Source organism: Cucurbita moschata, unplaced genomic scaffold (assembly GCF_002738365.1).
Source record: "Cucurbita moschata cultivar Rifu unplaced genomic scaffold, Cmos_1.0 Cmo_Scf00037, whole genome shotgun sequence".
In the NCBI taxonomy this organism is placed as follows: domain Eukaryota; kingdom Viridiplantae; phylum Streptophyta; class Magnoliopsida; order Cucurbitales; family Cucurbitaceae; genus Cucurbita; species Cucurbita moschata.
The window spans coordinates 1470584-1490486 of record NW_019268553.1 but is presented as its reverse complement, the minus strand read 5'-3'; the positions used below and the strand labels follow the sequence as shown (position 1 = coordinate 1490486).

The 19903-nt window shown below is 36.6% G+C and overlaps 4 protein-coding genes and 1 non-coding gene across 13 annotated transcripts in view; 4 read left to right on the top strand and 1 right to left on the bottom strand.

The window, feature by feature from the left end:
- Positions 1-2533, top strand: part of LOC111431775 (probable calcium-binding protein CML22) — a 3345-nt gene extending 812 nt beyond the window's left edge. The window contains exons 2-6 of one of the 5 annotated variants that reach the window (XM_023068481.1): positions 35-100; positions 1131-1356; positions 1437-1633; positions 1710-1884; positions 2180-2533. In XM_023068481.1, the coding sequence (XP_022924249.1) occupies positions 1152-1356; positions 1437-1633; positions 1710-1884; positions 2180-2286 (684 nt within the window). In that variant the 5' untranslated portion in view covers positions 35-100; positions 1131-1151 and the 3' untranslated portion in view covers positions 2287-2533. Of the gene's footprint in view, positions 1-34; positions 101-1095; positions 1357-1436; positions 1634-1709; positions 1960-2179 lie in introns of all 5 variants that reach the window. The other 4 variants (XM_023068480.1, XM_023068479.1, XM_023068483.1 and 1 more) reach the window with 4 other exon arrangements.
- Positions 2534-3333: 800 nt separating this feature from the next.
- Positions 3334-7604, top strand: LOC111432110. 5 transcript variants are annotated; one of them, XM_023068913.1, is made up of 4 exons: positions 3334-4585; positions 5234-5762; positions 5805-6753; positions 7166-7604. In XM_023068913.1, the coding sequence occupies exons 1-4, from the start codon at positions 3979-3981 to the stop codon at positions 7223-7225; spliced, it is 2145 nt and encodes a 714-aa protein (XP_022924681.1). In that variant the 5' UTR covers positions 3334-3978; the 3' UTR covers positions 7226-7604. The 5 variants fall into 5 exon arrangements, with proteins under 5 accessions (XP_022924681.1, XP_022924682.1, XP_022924680.1 ...); XM_023068916.1 differs by having other exon boundaries at positions 3335-3838; positions 4161-4585; positions 5234-6753; XM_023068915.1 differs by having other exon boundaries at positions 3335-4042; positions 4161-4585; positions 5234-6753.
- Positions 7605-8386: 782 nt separating this feature from the next.
- LOC111432028 (ubiquitin carboxyl-terminal hydrolase 2) lies at positions 8387-13501 on the top strand. Its single transcript, XM_023068818.1, has 3 exons — positions 8387-8653; positions 8995-11714; positions 12960-13501. Exons 2-3 carry the CDS (start codon positions 9001-9003, stop codon positions 13210-13212), a joined length of 2967 nt encoding a protein of 988 aa, XP_022924586.1. The 5' UTR covers positions 8387-8653; positions 8995-9000; the 3' UTR covers positions 13213-13501.
- A 707-nt stretch (positions 13502-14208) lies between these two features.
- Positions 14209-18316, bottom strand: LOC111432145 (O-fucosyltransferase 1-like). Its single transcript, XM_023068962.1, has 11 exons — positions 18203-18316; positions 18111-18170; positions 17845-18010; positions 17300-17378; positions 17094-17164; positions 16654-16742; positions 16339-16462; positions 15972-16255; positions 15580-15709; positions 14717-15437; positions 14209-14521 (listed from the first exon to the last, which is right to left on the bottom strand). Exons 2-10 carry the CDS (start codon positions 18116-18118, stop codon positions 14826-14828), a joined length of 1563 nt encoding a protein of 520 aa, XP_022924730.1. The 5' UTR covers positions 18119-18170; positions 18203-18316; the 3' UTR covers positions 14209-14521; positions 14717-14825.
- A 627-nt stretch (positions 18317-18943) lies between these two features.
- Positions 18944-19031, top strand: TRNAY-GUA. The gene is given in 2 exon segments: positions 18944-18980; positions 18996-19031. It is a non-coding gene; the product is annotated as a tRNA-Tyr (tRNA).
- Positions 19032-19903: the final 872 nt, after the last annotated feature.

Below are 19903 nucleotides of genomic sequence, written 5' to 3'. Positions count from 1 at the left end.
GTTTTTTTTTTTTTTTTTTTTGTATATTTTGCAGTACTTCCGCGTAAAAGAATTTAATCTGTTCGTCGTCTTGGAGTCTATTTTGTGTGAAATTATCTATGTAAGTTCTGTATTTTGTTGTGTGTTGAAACAGAATTATTTGCCTTAGTTGAATGTTGCGCGTCGTTTGCGTCGATTTATTTGTTAATCGTGCCGATTGACGGTGCAATCTAGGGGTTAAATTTGATGTTCAATAGCATTCTGAATGATTTCTTTGGGATTACGTTAAGTTAATCTTGGAATTTGTTGTGAACATGAGTATCTGGTCGAAACCTCGAACTGAAATTGTATAGCAGGGTTGTTCACAATCGATAGGGCAAACGTCTGAGAGTAAGAAACACGCAAAAGGATAGATAGCTAGAAATTTGGAAAGAAGGCGATTTACAAGCGATGTAGGTAGTCTATAATTTGGAGGGAAATCTCGTGTCTGAGGCTTTGGGAAAGGATGGATTACTGGATTTTTCTTTCTCTCATTAGAATGTATTGATGCAATCCTACTCTTTTTCGTTTTTTGTTTTAATTTATTAAACAACAACCAGGAAGAAACTTTGGAGAGCATATTCGAAGTACGTATCCACGTTTCAAGTGGATGGGAAGTAGTGATGATCATAAGAGATACTTCAGAAATGTTTGCATATATAGCATTTCTTTTCCATTTTCATAGACAAGCAACAGTTAATGCTCAGTTCCTTGCTATCACAAATCTTCCCAAAAGCTTAAGCTAATGGGTTATGGTCAATTTAATTACGTAAATCACTCTCTCACGTGTTGGCTTCAAAATTTGTAGAACGTAAGTGGAAATCAATATTAATTGGGGAGGAAATATCATTATAGGAGTTCAAACACAAGATTTCCTGCTCTGATATCATGTTAAATCATCAATCAACCCAAAAGTTTAAGCGGATAGATTATGGTAAATTCAATATATCATTACTTTAGGAAACCCTAAATGCTTATTTTCCATTCTCAAGTCTTTTTTTTTGGCTGTTTGACAACTTCTGGAATTGCTATTTTGTTCATAGGATATGCTGATTTTGTTTTCATTTGACTTGTCAGGCACACATTGATTTTCTCTATCTTTTACTCTAAAGGAACGTCTCATTCTAGCCATCATGTCCAAAGTTGGAAACATGTTTTTGTGCTGCAGTTCATCAAATAAATATAACAGAATAGATGAAAAGCTTGGAAGAAAAATGGTTGAAGTCAAAAGAAATTTAGCTGGACATGACAATTTCAAGTCATTAAATGGCATAATCTTGAGATTTCCCCAATTCAGAGAGGGATTACAAAACATCAGGGGTGTATTTGAACAGTATGGTGAGCTTTATTTCAGCTGTATCACTCTTTTTGAGATTCTCCTGCTCAGGATTTTCTCACATACTCTCTCTCTCTCACAGATGAAGATTCCAATGGAAGCATCGATCGCGAAGAACTCAAGAAATGCTTACAGCAGCTGCAAATGCATATGACCGAGGACGAAGTTGAGGATCTTTTCCACTCTTGTGACATTGATGGAAGTTCTGGAATACAGTTCAACGAGTTTATCGTTCTTCTATGTCTCATTTATCTCCTCAAGGACCAGCATTCGCCCACCGTAAGCACAAACTTTTCATTCAGTTTTCAATCTGTTTGTTATTCTTGGGCATAACCATCCGGGATGTTTGTTACAGAAATCAAAGCTGGGTTCACCTCAACTTGAAGCAACTTTTGACACCATAATCCAAGCTTTCATATTTCTTGATAAAAATGGTGATGGCAATCTCAACAAGAAAGAAATGGTCAAGGCTCTGAACGAGGCTTCTCCATTCGAGAGATCCCCTGCACGCATTACAAAGACTAGATTTCGTATTCCTCCCTTCATTAAAGATTCTCCATTTAACAAATCGTTCTAGACAATTTAAACATATCTGATCAAACAATGTGTCAAATACACCTTCATACACATTGAGTTTTCGTGTTTTGAATTTAGTTTATTTTGGTTCCTCTACTTTCAAAATGTTTATTTTGGTTCTCGTACTTCAACCTGGATTCATTTTGGTCTCTATTCTTTTACAAACTAGGCATTTTAGTTGAATGTTCTGATACCAATGATTAAAGCCGTGCTTTTATATTGATTTTCCACTTTTGTTGATTGATACAGGAGAAATGGACTGGAACAACAGCGGGAAGGTGAATTTCAGGGAATTTCTATTTGGTTTCATTAACTGGGTTGGAATTGACACGGATGATGACCTCTCTCTTGAATGAAGTTATGAGACATCAAGACATCGTATAGACATGAAAGACGGCGGCTTCAAAAATAAGGTCAGGCTGATATGTCATATTCATAATTGAATGTTTGTTTATTTCATTTGGTGAATTGTAATTGTAATGTTCTGGAGATGTTGTGAATTATATTACATAATGTCATTCTTATTATCGTTACGTGGTTGTTGATATGAACGTAGTTCAATTAATCAAGATAATTGTATGGATGAGAAACCATCGTTTTTAAGTCAATGTGTTACCAATTAAAATATGTTGTCTTAAAAATTTGATAGTTGGGTCTCTCGTCCATACAGTTATTAAATTAATTTTTTTTTACATTATTATTTCTTGTTATTTCTTGTTACATTATTAAGCTTTTCTAATGAATTAAACATTAAATATTTATGACTTAGGTATAATATAATAAGAATAGAGATAATTTTTTTTATCTAAGTGAGATTAAAAATTAAAGTTCAAATTTTTGAGATTTTAAACTATATTAGAGTAATCGTCTAATATGAGTAATTGAATTATGTTTTTTTTTTTATAAAATAATGAAAATAAATAACTTTTCAATTCCATATTTTTATATTTTTACTTTAAAGAGTTGCTAATAAATTTTTAATTTTTAATTTTATGTCTAACATATTTATAAATTGAAAAATATTTGAATTTGACTGACTTTAAATTAGTTAGCATGTAAATTGGATATAATTTAGTAGAAAAAATATTAATTAATGGATTATACAAATAGTTTTAATATGTTATACGAAATAATTGACATAATTAAATATATTTGAGGCATTATATACTGAATAAAGTCAAAAGTTGGAATCTTCCACTCACAACTAAAAAAAATATTTTAATATTTTTCATCGTATATATATATATACATTTTAAAAATAGATAATTAGATCTCAGTCCCCTCATTACTCATTAGCGTGTCACGCGCTCAGAGGGCGTGGACTATTAAGAAACTTAAAGCCACGTGGCAATCCCGCCGGCGCCGCATCTGGCATGGAAAATATACAGATTAAATCGACTCAGCTTCACTCAGCTCGTTTTTCTTTTTCTTTTCATTTTCAAAATTTTTCTCTATATTTCTCATCCCATTTTCCTCAGCATCATGATCCTCCACCTCACACGACGTTACTAAATCGACTTTTATGGAAAGTTAGTAGGGTTTTTGTATTCGAGAAATCGAAAGTGGAAACCGCCACCATTGAATCACTTGATTTTCCTTTCCATTTAACTTCCTGATTTTTCATTTTCATCTACTAATTTACTTGTTTTCGTTATCGGAAGCATATTGTTGTGAAGTTGCTAAGAGTTGAAAGCTAATGGAAGTTCGAAAGAAACGCTGATTACTGTTCGGTTTTTATTCTTCCTCTGTTTAAGTTTTTGTGATTTCCATTTACGACCAGTGATGCTCACTGTGGTGGAGTGAAGTTCGCGGTTGGATGTAGATTTCGAACTGAAAGTTGTTGCTATGAATTGTAGATTCAGTAAGGGACTCGTTCGATTTTCTGAACTTTTCACCGGCGAAAACGAGGTTTATTTTCTATTCTGTTGTTTTTTTGTAGCTTGATTCATGGTTTCAATCTTATTTCTGTTCGTCTAGCGACTAGAAAAGTAGTTTTTCGTATTCGTTTGATTGGATAGCATTGGACGTTGAAGTTATTCTTGTGGAAAATGGCTTGTGAAGCTGTACAACTGTGGACATTTAATGGATTAGTGGCTGCGTTTCTTGATCTTGGTATAGCTTTTCTTTTATTATGTGCAACGAGTCTTGTTTTCTTTACATCCAAATTTCTGGCGCTGTTTGGGTCATGTCTGCCTTGCCCTTGTGATGGACTATTTGGGAACCTTGGTAGTGATCACTGCTTCCAAAAGTTGCTAGTGGATTGTTCATCCAAAAGAATATCTTCAGTCCTACATTCAACTAGAGAAAAGTTCCCATTGGATTCCATGTGGGATCAAGAGCCAAAATGTTGTTTTAAGTCGATGTCAGTGCACAAGAGGAATGCGAAGGAGGTGTGTGTTGAATTCAAAGGTGAAGCATCAGGTGATTCCTGGTTTAAAACCAGATCACCTCGAGGTATGATTTATGGAGACGTTCTCAATGTCAACGAATCGCGTTATAAAGGCGGTGTGGGTGGCAGGAAGATTGCATCGGTGTCTCCGAATGACGTTTTTCAGTCGGACGTGGAACTGGAAGACCTTTGTCATTCTCCTTCAAGCTTATGTGGATTTGGGGATAACAATAACGAGGATGGCTTCTTTTCTGTTGATTCTGGAGGTAATGAAATTTAATTTGTACCATTGGTCATTCTTTCCCTGTTAGATCAACTTAAAAAGTCATGATCATTTATGCGAATTGAATTGCCTTTTCATGGCAGCTATGAGCTTATTAGGATAGCAAATGGCTGATAACTTATGTCTTCTGAACTTCATTTTTATTGTAGTGTAGCATTTATGCATTATGCTTAGGACCCTTAACTGTTTTCGGAGATTGATTGGAAAGTTCGGTATTGGAAACCGAATTATGTTTCGAATATGCATTTTGGACGTTGAGATCATAAATTTTGATGTTTGGGAGAATTTCCTTTTTGACAAGTCTGATGCTTTGAATTTTCAAGTGAATGTCGTGAAGAATGCAGCAAAAATTTGTTTTTATTTGGTTTTGCTCATTACTTTGTTCCTTATTTACGAAGCTAATAAATAGTAATTTTTCCCTTCAATCAAATAAAAAAGCTTATTGATTGATTCAGGGCGCGGTCCTCCTTAAAACCCATTGAGGGGGCCTCGGCCTGGGAGGGGAGAATGGCCGAGCAGTAATAGTATTTTCTAACGGAAGTTTTAAGTTTCCTTGTAAGAGATATTTTGCATTTTCTTCATAATTTTTCATGGTGATAACTGCAATCTTGGTGTTCTGATAACATTGTAGATGAAGGGGAGGCTTCATTAGACAACAGCAATCAATATAAAGTATTTCCCGATCTCGAACTAGATGATTCTTACGATGAGAAAATATGCGCAGAGATGTATGGAGCATCTGCTGAAGAGACTAGGAACAACTGCAGAGGGGAGTTATGCTTGGATGGTAATGAGAGTGATAGAATCAAACTATTGGCACAATCACTCGAAGAAGAGCAGAAAGCTCGCGCTACCTTGTACCTGGAGCTCGAGAAAGAGAGAAGCGCTGCTGCCACTGCTGCTGATGAGGCCATGGCTATGATATTACGTCTTCAAGAGGAGAAGGCTTGTATAGAAATGGAGGCTAGGCAATACCAGAGGATGATAGAGGAGAAAACTGCTTATGATGCTGAGGAAATGAGTATTCTTAAAGAAATTCTAGTGAGGAGAGAGCAGGAAAGGCATTTCCTGAAGAAGGAAGTTGAAGCTTTTAGGAAAAGTTTGTTTGATAATGATGGAGTGAGTGTTGATATGCTTGACTCTGAATTTACACCCCAATGGGCCCCTTCTTCCCCCTGTCCAACTGAAGATCCATCTCATGTGCTTCAATGCATCAATGGATCCATTACAGACAAGCAATCTCATGAGTTACCATCAGTGGAGTCGCGAAACTTAATTTTTGAGTTTGGGGAAGAGTCCCCTTCGATTCAAGCGGTTGAATTCGCTGATGCTGCGAAAGCTAGTGGCGTGTTGTTGCACCAAGTTGCCGATTTCGAGCGTAGTGAAGAGATTGACAACGAGTTACAAGGAAAGGGCATGGTAGAAGATAAAAATGTATACATTGTACCAGGAGAAGTAAATGAACTGGAGCCATATCCGAAAAGCAATAGCAATGTGTCGAATGGCCTAGGTAAGGTCGAGCAGTGCACAGAATTGACTGCTGATGAACAAGAAAAAGTCTACGACGATTCATTCGACGGGTTGGCATTTGCGGAAATAGCTCTTCCTTGTGTTGAGTATAATTTGGAAAAGCATGGGAACCATCAAAAGCAGTGGACAAGAGATTTCAAATCTGTGAATGATACAGATGCCTGTCCTCATGATATTCATGTCATTGAAGATGAAATGCCCAATGAAGCAAGTGCTAATGCTCGTAAAGAAACATCGGTTAATGGTTGCTCGATTATTCCAGTTAATTGTGATAGTTCATCCTTCAGTTTGTTGCAGAATGGACTAGACATCACGAGAAGCAGCTCAGATGCCACTGGAAGATTTCCACCAATGACTCGTTCTCGAAGCAATTCCTTACGTTGTGAATTGCGTAGAAACTCGATGTCTGCTGTCGATTATGAAAGGTCGAAAATCGGCAATGAAGTTGAGTGGCTCAGAGGAAGGTTAAAGATTGTTCAAGAGGAAAGAGAAAAGCTCAAGTTCTCTGTGGAGAGCAAAGAGAAGGAGATCAATCAGTTGCAACTTTTAGAAAACATAACGAAGGTGCTGTCGGATCCTGGAAAGGCAGCTCTGCAGGCTCCATTGCCTCCATCCTCTAAGGTACATTAACCCATCTTCGGTTGATATTATTAATACGCTACGTGCATAGATCTATTAGAAATCACGACTCTCTGCAATGGCATAATATTCTGCACTTTGAGCATAAGCTCTCGTAGCTTTGCTTTTGGTTTTCCCAAAAGGCCTCGTACCAATAGAGATGTCTTCTTTACTTATAAACTCATGATCAACTCCTTAATTAGTCGATCGATTACTCTCCCAACAATCTTCGATAAGATCTATACCTTCTTCTAATGTATTGTTTAACAAATCTGACAGATCAACGACATTGTAGAATGAATCCTTATTTTATCATTCAACTCGGACCAAGAAAAACCATAAATGCTCTGCAATTCTAAAATTCTGCCTGCCTTTTAGTCCGTTGTCAATCCATTCTTGATGGCTCTGTTTTCAGGATGTGTCAAAGAAACGTTGCTGGCGAAGCTCATCCTTAAGCATTCACAGAAGCAGCTAGCCAGTTTGAAGTCCCACCAAAAAAACGAAACGAAACGTACCGAAAGCACCATAGCCGAACACGATACAGCATCCTCCAGGTTACAAATTCTAGTCTTTTTGCCCCACTGCCATACAAGACTACAAGTCATATGTAAATTGAGACTAACTTGACAGGTTATGGCTTAGATCATATGTACTTTTTCTGTAAGTTCTGATGCGGGGTGATAGATATTGGGACATAGAGCCTCCTATAAGTTATATTTAGTAAATTGAAACCCTATATAGATCACGTGCTTACAAAATGTACTTTCTTCCTTTCTTCGTTCTCTGTATTCTGTCTTTTGTCTTGTTGTACGTACCTGAAGTCATCAATAAAACTTTTAGCCAATATTCATCTTTGAATTTTCTCTCTCCTATTCTTTGTGTTTATCTTGATCGAATGTGCGTTGTTGAGCGATCCTAACAATAGATTGTAGTTGTCATATTCATAATCGTTAGATGGATGAAAATGAGATGGGAAGATGTTTTTTTGTTGTTCGTCTAAGAATCTGTAGTAGTAGCAACAACTATATTCTCTCGATTCAAATAACTTCATTGATGTCCTCGAACTTCGAAGTTGGGAGGATGACAGACTATGAACTCATCGGACAATGAGTTTTCATTAGGGTTGGAATATTCTAAATCTTAAAAGAATTCTAACTCTTTAAATTTTTAAAAATTAAAAAATTTAGATTAATTCTTTAAAAATTAATTTGAAAATAGGATTTTAAATTTCATTTTATAAAAAATATATTAAATTAAACTTTTGAAATGTTAAAATTTACCAATTTACTATGCACAAAAATATTTAGGGATTAAAATGTTTTTTAAAATTTGAAAGTTTAGTTCGATGGTATCTATTTTTTTTTTTAAAAAAGATCTTAATCATTAAAAACAAAATTATTACTGATATGTAAAATAAAATATAATTTAAAATTTATTATTATTTATAGCTTTTTTAATATAAATTTTGAGAATAAAAAATAATTTAAATAATTAAATTAAGATTTATTGAAATTATAAAAATTAAAAATTTACGTGTACAAAATAATTATAATTTAATTAAGAATTATAATTTACCAACGAAACTATTAATTGAGCCAATTTATTTAAATATTCTCACCCCCTTTTGTTACTATTTCTCTGCTGCTGAGACTCTCCGTTTCTCTCTCCTCTCATCAGAAGCCCTCAGGCCTCACTAATCCGACGCTTAGAGCCATCTTCATCGGCCAGATTAAGAAGAGTTTTAGTAGCAGCAGCGGGAATGTGCAGGCTTCTCTCCCTCCTTCTCAATCTCTCGAGATCTTGAAGCATTGTTCTTGAATTTTTCAATCTCCATTTCCTCATGTGATTGCTGGTTTCGCTGTAAATTTCCATCAGCAGTCTTGGTTCTCTTCATATCTAAAAGGTACAGGATTTCGACTTCGGTTCTTATTTTGTCTTGACCTCTGTGATTGTTCAGAAGAAGCTCTTGCCCACCGTTTTCAATTTGAAATATTGTTCTGGATCTTCGTTAGGATTAGAAGATGATGCGCCTGTAGGTTCTATGGATTGTGTAAGGTTTTGTATAAGTTACAGGGATGGCTGACTCTGAAGTTCCTCGCGATTGTTCGATTTCGAGGGGGTGGGGTCTTTTATTATTATTGTTGTTGTTGTTGTTGTTGTGGTAGCAGATTTTGTTTGATTTGATTATGTTACGGACAATTTTGCTTCATTTGTTTCTAGTAGTATCTCAGAATCTGTTTTCAGGGAACCATGGGGAAGAAAGTTAAGAAGAAGAACAACCGAGCCCCTCTGAAAGAGAAGCGGGTATCTTCAAGTTCACCGAGGAAGGTGCCCCAGCGAAGCAGCCCAACGGTGGAGATTGCTGTTGAGGATGTGTCAGTTGTTAAGGAGAGAAGCCAATGCCAGCACCTTGATAAATGCTTTAATTTCAAAGAGTTATCATCTAAACTTGCGTCCTCGGAACCTATTAGCTGTGAAGATTGTCAAGACAGTTCAGCTGATAGAAGGGGGAGTAAGGGGAAGGCTAAACATGGGAAGAAAAAGGGGGGAACTTCCGTGGATGTAAAACCTGATGCCAAAGCAATTTGGATTTGTTTGCAGTGTGGGCATTATGCTTGTGGAGGTATTGGACTTCCTACCAACTCTCAGATTCATGCCGTTCGACATGTCAGGCAAACTCGACACCCTGTGGTGATTCAGTTTGAAAACCCGCAGCTTCGATGGTGTTTCTCTTGCAACAAATTACTTCCAGTAGAGAAAACTGATGAGAATGGTGAACAAAATGATGGCTTGTCTAATGTGGTGAAATTAATTAGGGATCGGTTGATCAAAGCCTCGCCTGTGGACATTGAGAACACATGGCATGCAAGCAGTGAAGTTACAGCTGCAACTAAATCAGAATGTTCAATGTTAAGTGATCTGGAGGGAAGAAATCATTATGTTGTAAAAGGATTGATTAATCTAGGTAACACTTGTTTTTTCAATTCAATCCTTCAAAATCTATTGGCCATTGATATGTTGAGAGATCATTTTATGAAATTGGAAGAATGTGTTGGACCTCTAACTATAGCCTTGAAGAAGATCTTTATAGAAGCAAGAATGGAAGGTAGAATGAAAGGTTCAATAAACCCAAGATCGGTTTTTGGCTGCATCTCTTCCAAAGCCCCTCAGTTCAAAGGATATGAGCAACACGACAGTCATGAATTGCTTCATGCCCTGCTTGATGGATTGTCTACTGAAGAGCTGACTTCGAGGAAGATGACAAAGTCTAAGGAAGAGAGAATGTCTGGAAATCCCACTCCTTCTTTTGTTGATGAGATGTTTGGGGGGGAAATATCAAGTGCTGTATGTTGCAAAGAATGTGGCCACACATCAACAGTTTATGAACCATTTCTCAATCTTTCTCTTCCCGTTCCAATGAAGAAACCTCTGGCCAAAAAGGTCCAACCAGTCTCTCGGGCAAAGAAGACAAAAGTGCCACCTAAGAGTAGTGGAAAGACGATTCGTAAAACTGGCAAGCCTTCAGATGTTGTCCCAGTTCAAATTGCCTCGCTCCCATCATCCAGTAATGAGCTTTCCCTTGCATCAGAGGCCAGCGCCGCCAGTAGCACAACTACCATCACGGAGAAGACTTTAAGTTCTCAGAATGTCTCAGATGTTAAAGAGCCTGAAAAAGAAGTTTTGATTGAGAATGGAGGAGAATGTGCTTCAGATAATTTGACGTGGATGGATTTCCTTGGACCAGAACTAACTGTCGAAAATTGTGATATTTCCACTACTCAGGAGTCTGAAAATAACGTCGAAGTATTTATCAGTGACGATTCACAAAGCATCTCTGGGTCGGGTATGCAAGTGTCAACCCTTCACAATGAACCCAATCAAGGACCAGATTTTTCAGTGAATTCATGGGATGAATCCCCTTTACAGGTTCAAGCCTCTGAAGTTTTGCTGCTCCCTTACAAGGAAGAGAGCTCCACTGCTGAAGTAGCAAAAGCAGATGATCAGGCTTCCTCATCAATTTTGGGATGTGCTCAAGATGATTTTGAGGGATTTGGCCTTGGTGATATGTTTGATGAGCCTGAAATCCCCATAGGGCCCATTGCGAGGCCCTCCGCCGCAAATGAAGTTGCAGAGAGTAGTTTTGTTAGCGAGTCTGAGCCTGAGGAAGTTGATAATACTAATGCTCCCGTCTCTGTGGAGAGTTGTCTAACTTATTTCACAAAGCCAGAACTTCTGTCCAACGAAAATGGATATAACTGTGAGAAATGCTTAAAAAGGCTACAACAACAAAGGTTGGAAATGAAGAAGCAATCAAAAGTTGCTCGCAAAGCTGTAGCAAATGGATATCAAACTGATGTAGGGGGTGATATATCTAGTTTCAACGTGGACTCTTCAGTTGAAGTAAAAAATCAAAGAAATATGAACTTAATAAATGGTTCTTTAAGTCATAGTAGCGGTGAAAGCTTGAATTTGAAAGAAAATGCAGATTGCTCCAGTCGAGATAGAACAAAACCTGTCGATTGCCAGAAAGGCAAGATGGATTCTCTTGTTTTGAATGAAGATGAAGCTAAGGTTGACAAAGATATGAATCCTGGCCTAGCATATGCTTCAGGTTGTAATAACACCAGCAATCAAGAGAATTCTGATGATAAATCCAGGTCTTATCTTTCCAACGATGATCCTAAAGGCAGGGGACTTGCAAAAACTAATATTGAGCCCTTGAGTTCACAAATATCTGCCGAGAACCAACCAGAAAAAAGTGAGGATTGTGAGATGAATTCTGATTCAACAATTGTGAATGTGAAAAGAGATGCAACAAAGAGGTTTCTCATTCACAAGGCCCCTCCTATCTTGACAGTTCATATAAAGAGGTTCAGTCCGGATGCTCGGGGTCGTTATAGTAAATTGAACGGCCACGTCAAATTCAAAGAAACAATTGATCTCAAACCATACATGGATACTAGGTACCATCTTCATCCTTTTATCCTGTTGCACTATACATTTTTTTCAATTCCCCAAAAGGATTGCTTACATCCTTTTAACCTGGATAAAAATATCAATTTGTCAACTGCTACCTCTTCTCATATCCATTCAAAGGACCTAAATTTGCCATACACTTTGTTAATTGTTTATCAGTACACCCAAATGGCATGTTTACTCCATGTTGCTTTCTAAGTGAAGTGCTTGTAGGTTCTTAGAATTTGCATTAAACTATACAAGGTTACTTTGAAAGGCCAGCTTTGGTGGATGCTCATGGTAAGCAAAACACAACGTAAAATTTTCATAACCACTGTTGTTGACTAGACTAGATCTATAGGCTCCTCTTTGTCCAACTTATTATCAGATCAGAAGCTGCGCTTCAATGGTATAGGCACCATAATATGGAACCTTGAAGCACTCTTATCATGATCTTGAATTTACCGGTAGAATGACGATGATCGTGGAAGGTGATAGCATTGTCATTGTTTTATGATTGCTAATGAAATCACGACTCTGGCCATCATCATTCTACTGCATTTTATCTCTGATTCTGATAATTGCACTTCCATTTAATCTCCACTTTTCCATTACCATAACTTTTGTACTCTCCTGGGCAATTGGAGAAGCTTTTTGTAGATCCTTTGTTATGAGGCTAAAAACTCCTAAATTTCACACTATCAAAGGAATCGTTTCTTATAAAAAAAAAATTAATAATCGAGAACCTGATCTGAGAAAATGGTGAGGGTGTAAACAAAAAGAAGAAAAACTTTGCATGGGAAATTTTGATTCGCCCAATCTGTTATAGCTCATGGGTTCACATTCATGAACACCAAGAGTTATGGCTTATACTGTTTTTTTGCCATGTGGAGTTTCATACACTATTGACACCAGTGCACAGAATTTACCAAGTGAGAGTACATTTCCATAGTGCCCCCCGAGCCGAGGCTGGGGGCCGAGGCTGTACTCATGCTTCGGAGTTCCTTGTCTTGCATTGAAAAGAAGTATTCACCACTGGTTTTTTTATATCATTTATAGATCCTCAGTTGTAGCTTATTCCTTCTTGGTTATACTGTGGTGGGTACAGATGCATACTATAGTTACCTTCGGGTTTGTTGGAGAGTTCAACTAATATGAAAGCTGAGTGAGGATTTGATGATTAGCAGTGACTGAATTTGAACAATTGTACGTAATATAACATTAACACCATATTTTTTTTATGTTCCTCCCAGGTGTGCAGATAGGGACAAGTGTAAATATCGGTTGGTCGGGGTCGTGGAGCACTCGGGATCTATGAGAGGAGGCCATTATGTTGCATACGTGAGAGGGGGCAACAGGAAGAGGAGGAATGGGGAAGCTGAAGAAGATGCTTCTGTTTGGTATTATGCAAGTGACGCCTGCGTAAACGAGGTTAGCCTGGACCGGGTTCTTGGCTGCGAGGCGTACATCCTATTTTATGAGATAACAGGTCAAATCTTTGGCTAACACAACACATGCTTTTACTTCTTCATAACTTCCAACAGAAGACAGGAAAGAGAGAGAGAGAGAGAGGCAGATGAGTGTACACCTTTTACAATAGAATTTTTCCTCCCCAGTAAAAATCCATTCTTTTTGATCTATTAGATCTAGGTTTTGAAATATGGTTATCACAAAAATTTGTCTAATTGCCAATGCCAATAGAGGGGGTGTGGGGGCTTGAGGTCTTTGGCTTTTATCACCCTGGATTTTGTTATATGAGATATGTGGTTGCTCAAATTGTTTCTTTTTCCATCTATTTTTTCCCTTTGTGTCTTTCTTAGACGTAAGAACACATTTATCTTGACAGATTAGTATTAACAAATCCAAATTTTGAGTGTACGTTTCAATGGCACTTAAAGTTTGTGAATTCATTCCATTTTCTCAGGCTCGAATGTGCTTTTGATACGACATATAAAATAATATCGACTATAACACGTTCGATTCAGTCTCGATCCCTCAGTTTGACAACTTTTGAAGATAGTGGAAAAAACTCACCAAGGAAAACTATTCAATGCAATGTAGTCTGCTTCATAATGACTGTAAAATATGAATTAAATCTATTATTTACAATGTAGCTAGTTCATACATTCAACAATCTATTATTCACAATGTAGCTGGTTCATACATTGAACGTTGAAAAATCCGTGTCTTCATAATTAAATCATAGAAGTTCGAGATATTCTCTTTGATATATTTAACGCTGAACAATTGACAGTCACATTAAATCAGATTCATCAAATAACTTTTCTTTGATAACCCAACTTGTCTAGAATCGTCTAGCCAACTCAATATTTATACGAAACAAATGGGCACAAAATGTTAATATGGTAGTGTCCCCTTTTGCTCTTTGCTCGTTTTAGTGAAAATAAGCCTTCAAATTCTCACCCGTCGATGTACTCTTCCTAAAAAAATCGATACAAATCGAATTGGTATGTCAATAATAATTTTGCAGGAAATGATGTATTCAACCATCTTGACTGTCATTTTATCTTTAGAACAATAACATAATTTGAAGCTTCCATGTCAGCAAGGAAATTTAAATAAGGACCTCAAAAACTACATATATTGGTAAAGAAGCAACTTCTAAAAAAGTTGGGCTGTGAACCAGAGTGGAAAACATGTTATTGCTACATTACAAAATAGGACATTCGAGATGACAGTATAACACATGGAGAAAGTACAATTGTACACACCCTAGATGAATCCGCTGTAATCTCGCATCGACATGAGTCTCCTCGTGTTACTGTCTCGTAATGCTAGACTAATCCAAACGGGCCTGAAAAAAGCAAAAAGTGCACTTCATGATTCAACAAGACAAAAATCAATGGCATGGAAATAAGGAAAGGAATGCATTGTTGTTATCTCCTCCATCTTGTAAAAGGAAAGGGCATTCCATAACACACTCTATGACAGAAATGTTACTATGAAAAAGACTGGTTTATGCTTGCATTTTTTTACCCATAAAATTTACCTGGAGGAAAGTGCCGTTTGTAAATGAAACCTATTCAATTGGAATTGGTAACTGTGTTGTTGGCAGGGTCGAGTTATAATGAGCTTGCTAACATCTTGATATATGCTTCTCATCTGGCAGTTGAATTGGATTGGGTTGAGACATCCGAATCACTGTCACTTTGACTTTCCACCAATTGGCCATTCAGAATCTCCAACACGTTGTCTGGTGGACATTTATCAGCAGGATTTTTTGGTGACGTTTGACAGAAACATTCAGGCCAAGAATTCGTATAAAATGACTCTGGTTGAACGCGTTCATGTGGCCCACCGAAGTGTGTGCCAAGCATAACTCTCCTAATAGCTTCTTCAAAGCCTGCTGTCCTCCCGTTCTCTCTGTTGATGAAAACTGGTGCAAGAGCTTTCCTGTCTGGTCTGATTGTAGTCCGGAAGCCATAATACAGACGGTGGCCCAGCAAATTGTTGGCAAAGTTGCTCGGTCCGTCATAAGTTGGCATGAAGATGTCGGAAAGGAGACAAACCATGTAGTCTACTGCAGACCCTGTCAATCCTCTCACATTTTCAAGAAGTTCCTCTGAAGATTCAACAGAGCTATGGTTCTCAAGACGGGGAAACAAAGCACGAAATGGCTTCATGAACCGTTCGCCACCGAAAAGCTCACCAGCCGCGAGATATATTCTGGTAGAATTGTCAAACCCCATGGAACGTAAAATGAGACCAACCTGCAGAACAAAGAAGAAGCCTAGCAGATCGGTGATTCTTTCCCATATCATTTTTACATTCAATAAAAAATGACAAGTGTAAATGCCCAGTAATCAACTGGTTTTAAGCAAAGATATAGTCAAGTGTGTATGCGAACGTCACCTCCTCCGGAGTTAAGGGGCATTTTCCAATTGCCCTTCTTTCACTATAAACCAGTCTCTTCTTTGCAAAATTTTGCTCTCGATATTTCTTCAAGATTTCTTGTTCTTCAGGAGTAAAAATGTCAAAACACCTGCAAACCAGTCAAATAATGTAAATATACCATAACATGACTTCTCTTTCATAACAAATAAGAAATAGTCCGAGAAAGAAAGTAAAATGTAAGGCGGGTATGTCTAGGCCCTTCTTGTAATTTTCTTTGGGAAAAGGTGGTAGCAGTGTAAAAGAAAACCAATTATTGTAAGGCAGCCATCAGGACCTTGTTTCTTTTTCTTCTTTTAATTTCCCACAAATCATCAGGACCTTGTTTCAAGATCAGTGAAGAAAACACTTACCCTGCAAAGGCCAGCATGTCCATCTCAAAACGAAGGTGAATAGACATGAAATGGCCTTGATTGCGAAGCTTATCAACTATTGATTGACTAATTCTTAAGATATGCGGCTTAAATCTCAGAGCGTGATAGTTAACCCTGCATCTTAATCTTTGGTATTCGGGATTGTCAATTTCTTCTGCTAAACGATGTGAGAATGGAGTGAGATATATAGCACCATGCTCCCTCATCTTCTCAAGAGCAACCGTAGTATACCAACTGATTGGAGCATCTCTAGGGGGTCGGAGCTGATTCAATTAAAGAGATCATGAACACAAACATATAATTCCTGACAGAAATTTTCTTTTAGAATAACGTCTGACTTTTTTACCTGAAAAGGTTTTATCTTCTTAGTTTTCCCATTCTTGCGAATATCTGGAATGCTATCCACGATTCGTACATCATACCTCAGTGTCTTTATAAAATTCTCCACATCATAGATACCATGAAAACCACTACACAAAATGAAATCAATAGTTACCAGGAATGTATTATAGAGGGTAGAATATATTGTGGAAAGAAAAACAAGATTTAGTTGAAAGTACTACACAATATAAAAATGGTAACTAGAACAGATTGAAGTACTGAGATAGATTTTCTTTTTGGACACAAAGGTACTAAGATGGATAGTTAAAATTTAAAATACCTCTTCTCATGCCAAAAGGAGTTTGCATCTAAGTCAGGTAGAACCAGTGTTGCATTCATAATCCGAGCAGCAAGAACTGCATTACATATCTAAAATATCCAAAATAATATTTTTATAATGAGAAACTCTCGCATAGAGGAACAAGAGAAGGTGCAGAGACTAAACAAGAGCTTAAAAAACAAGAAGAAGAAAGCTATAGAAGAGACTCCAATTATTAATAATAACAAAATGACATCACCACCAATGATCAAACTAAGTCAGAAAACCCCAACCATCCAACTGCTCTAACAATCCAACCATGCAAAAGTAGAAAGCCCCAGTTTTAAGGACATAAGTAGCATGTTTTTCCACTCAATTTTGAACTTTTATCTTACTTAAAGACAAAAAAGCTGAGAGTGCATGAAGAAAACTAGAGTTCAAGCTATGTAAGAAATACTAACAGCACTGCGTTGTTGATTCAGACCACCATTACAGCGAACCTTCAAGTAACCGTTGCTTTCATTCGGTGGAGCTGTCATGGTGTGATTGAGTTTTAAAATCTATCTTATCTAAATCAATACAACCATCATTTCTCAACATAAGCTAAAAACATGCAATATAATCTTGTCGCATGAGACAGTGATTTTTAAAGGCAACGAAGAAATACGTGGCCAATCAGATCGTGGAGCTGAAGAAGGTCTCCAACCACCAGCATGAGCATGGCTCCAAAGTTCTTCAGCCTTGATCTGGCCAAACAAGAATAGAAAAGATCAAATTTCAATCGTGTTGAAATATTCAAACACTACCAATAGCTTTACCTATCACCTCCTCCATGTATCCAGAAACTAGTTCATGTGAGGTAGCTTTCCTTTTGCCATCGTAATTCGCAAGGATGAAAAAATTTACCAGATGCAATTGTCAACCCCATATTGATAAAACGGCATCAAACAACTCTTTAATGTGAGGTAGCTAAGCTTACACTACATTTTAAAACTACAATGTGATCGTGATTTCACTGCTGAAATCGTGATTTCCAGCAATAAAATAATGGATCGACATACTTATTTTCCTATATTTCCCAAGTGGAAAAAGAATGAACGTAACCAGTTTCATGGAACTAACTAAGAACCTACCACTCTAAAGCTCTACTTCAACACTCTCGCGGCAGCGGACATAAACAGCAATTAATCACACCCAACAACCTCAACTAACCTCAGAGCGAGAGACGGATCCAAAGCCACCTTTACTCGTTGATGATACAAACAACAAAACCGTACAGATCAAGAGAAAAGCCACGGCGATTGATAACTTCCCCATCATGCCCTTCAATCCTCCTACACCTTGCTTCGCATGTGGCCGATGTAAATGTTGCCCCGATCTGCAACGAAGGAAGTGGTGATTCAAATTCTAAGACGAAGAGGAAACATCACAAACATAAATGACACAAATGTATGAGAAAACTAAGATCCAAGAACAACCTTCTCATGGCTGAGGAATGAAGTGTGGCACTGCAAAAAGCCGGAGTTCCTGCTTCGATTTCGATCGTCAATTCGTGAAGGACCGATCAGTTGGCAAGTTCAAGCACTGATTATCCGGAAGATGGTGCAAGAAACTGAATCAATTTCTTGGATTTCTATCTACCGCCATACGCAAATTCGCGGGGTAATTGGCTGTTAAGCACAAGCGAATCAATAACGATAGCTCTTCTTGTCGTCCTGTTCGGGTCGGTTTGATGCCATAAACATTCATATTCATACCCGACCCGTTTCGTAAGCTTCCCCTACGTAAATTTTGGTTAAATATTTTAACAAATATCAGATTTATACACCTAATAATACTCATTTAAACCATATAAAAATCAGTTAACAATTAATTAATTAAGCTATTTATACTCTTAATTTAATTTCAAATGCTCAATAAAATATTCACATTTTTTTAATCTCTTGAACGATGATGCTAGTATGTTTATAGCATTACGTTCTAAAATATATATATATATATATATATATTTATATTTAAATATATTTATTAATTTTTGTCTATTAATTCGAACATAACTCAATAAAGAAAAAGAAAAAAACAAGTTCCAACCTTCACCCGTTTATTAGTCTGAAAATTAGTTTTTATCTAATTATGGTATGAATTTAATCAATAATATAAGTCTTAGCCTAAGTTTTTTTTGGTTATTGGATTATGATTATTATTTTTTTAATGCATTAAATTAAATTATTTGATCTTTTATTTTTTTAAAAATGTGTATATATCATAGAAATAGTATACTTAAAAATAAAGTAACAAAGTTTCAACCAAACCGACCTTAGCTCAGTTGGTAGAGCGGAGGACTGTAGTGAGGTTTCTCAGATATCCTTAGGTCGCTGGTTCGAATCCGGCAGGTCGGATTTTTCTTTTTAATTCCGACTTTTTATTGACTGGACACGTGGAAATTGACGGCTTTGTTTTATTGTGCATAAAATAATGTTTCATGAATTCCTATTAAAAAAAATAACGAAAATAACTTTTTATGATAAAATATTTTATTTAAAAATATATAACAATATTATTATTTGTTTAGTACAATAATAACAATATCTACCCTTTAATTTGGAAGCAAGAAGAAATGATCATTAATTTAAATAATTTCTTTAAATTTGTGATTTATATAAACATTCATCTATATATATATATATCTAACGTCAATATCAATATTTTTATTTCAGGTATAATAAGATAATGCTTCCAACGTCGTCGAGTTACTATACCCAAGATACACTAATAAATATAACACTATTGAATATCGTGTTCTGTCCATTATGGATTTTAGAGTACGAGTCATTTTATGAAATTTAGATCGCACGTAGACCTCTTAGAAGAGCTATACTCACTTTTCAAACTCACGTGGCCGTGTTGTAATATGCTTAAACCAATAATTTACGGTATCATCTAATTAAAAAATGAACTATTACATCCCTTCTATCAGATTATAGATAATCTTATAGCTAGAGCCTATCTTTGAGTCGGAAGGGATTCAATTTTGATAACACAGAAGTTGAGGGTCTAATTTTTATTATTTTATAATTTGAGTGGTCAAGTTATAATATGTGTAAAATGAGGGGTTTTGTGCTTATTATTAAAAGATGGAGGACTTATTTGCAACAACCACTCTACTTAGGGGTAGTTTTGCAATTCCCCAAAAGAAATATATTTATATTTTAATTCGAGACCTTGTAAATTAACTAACGTGTCTTATACGATATGTATATATATACAATTT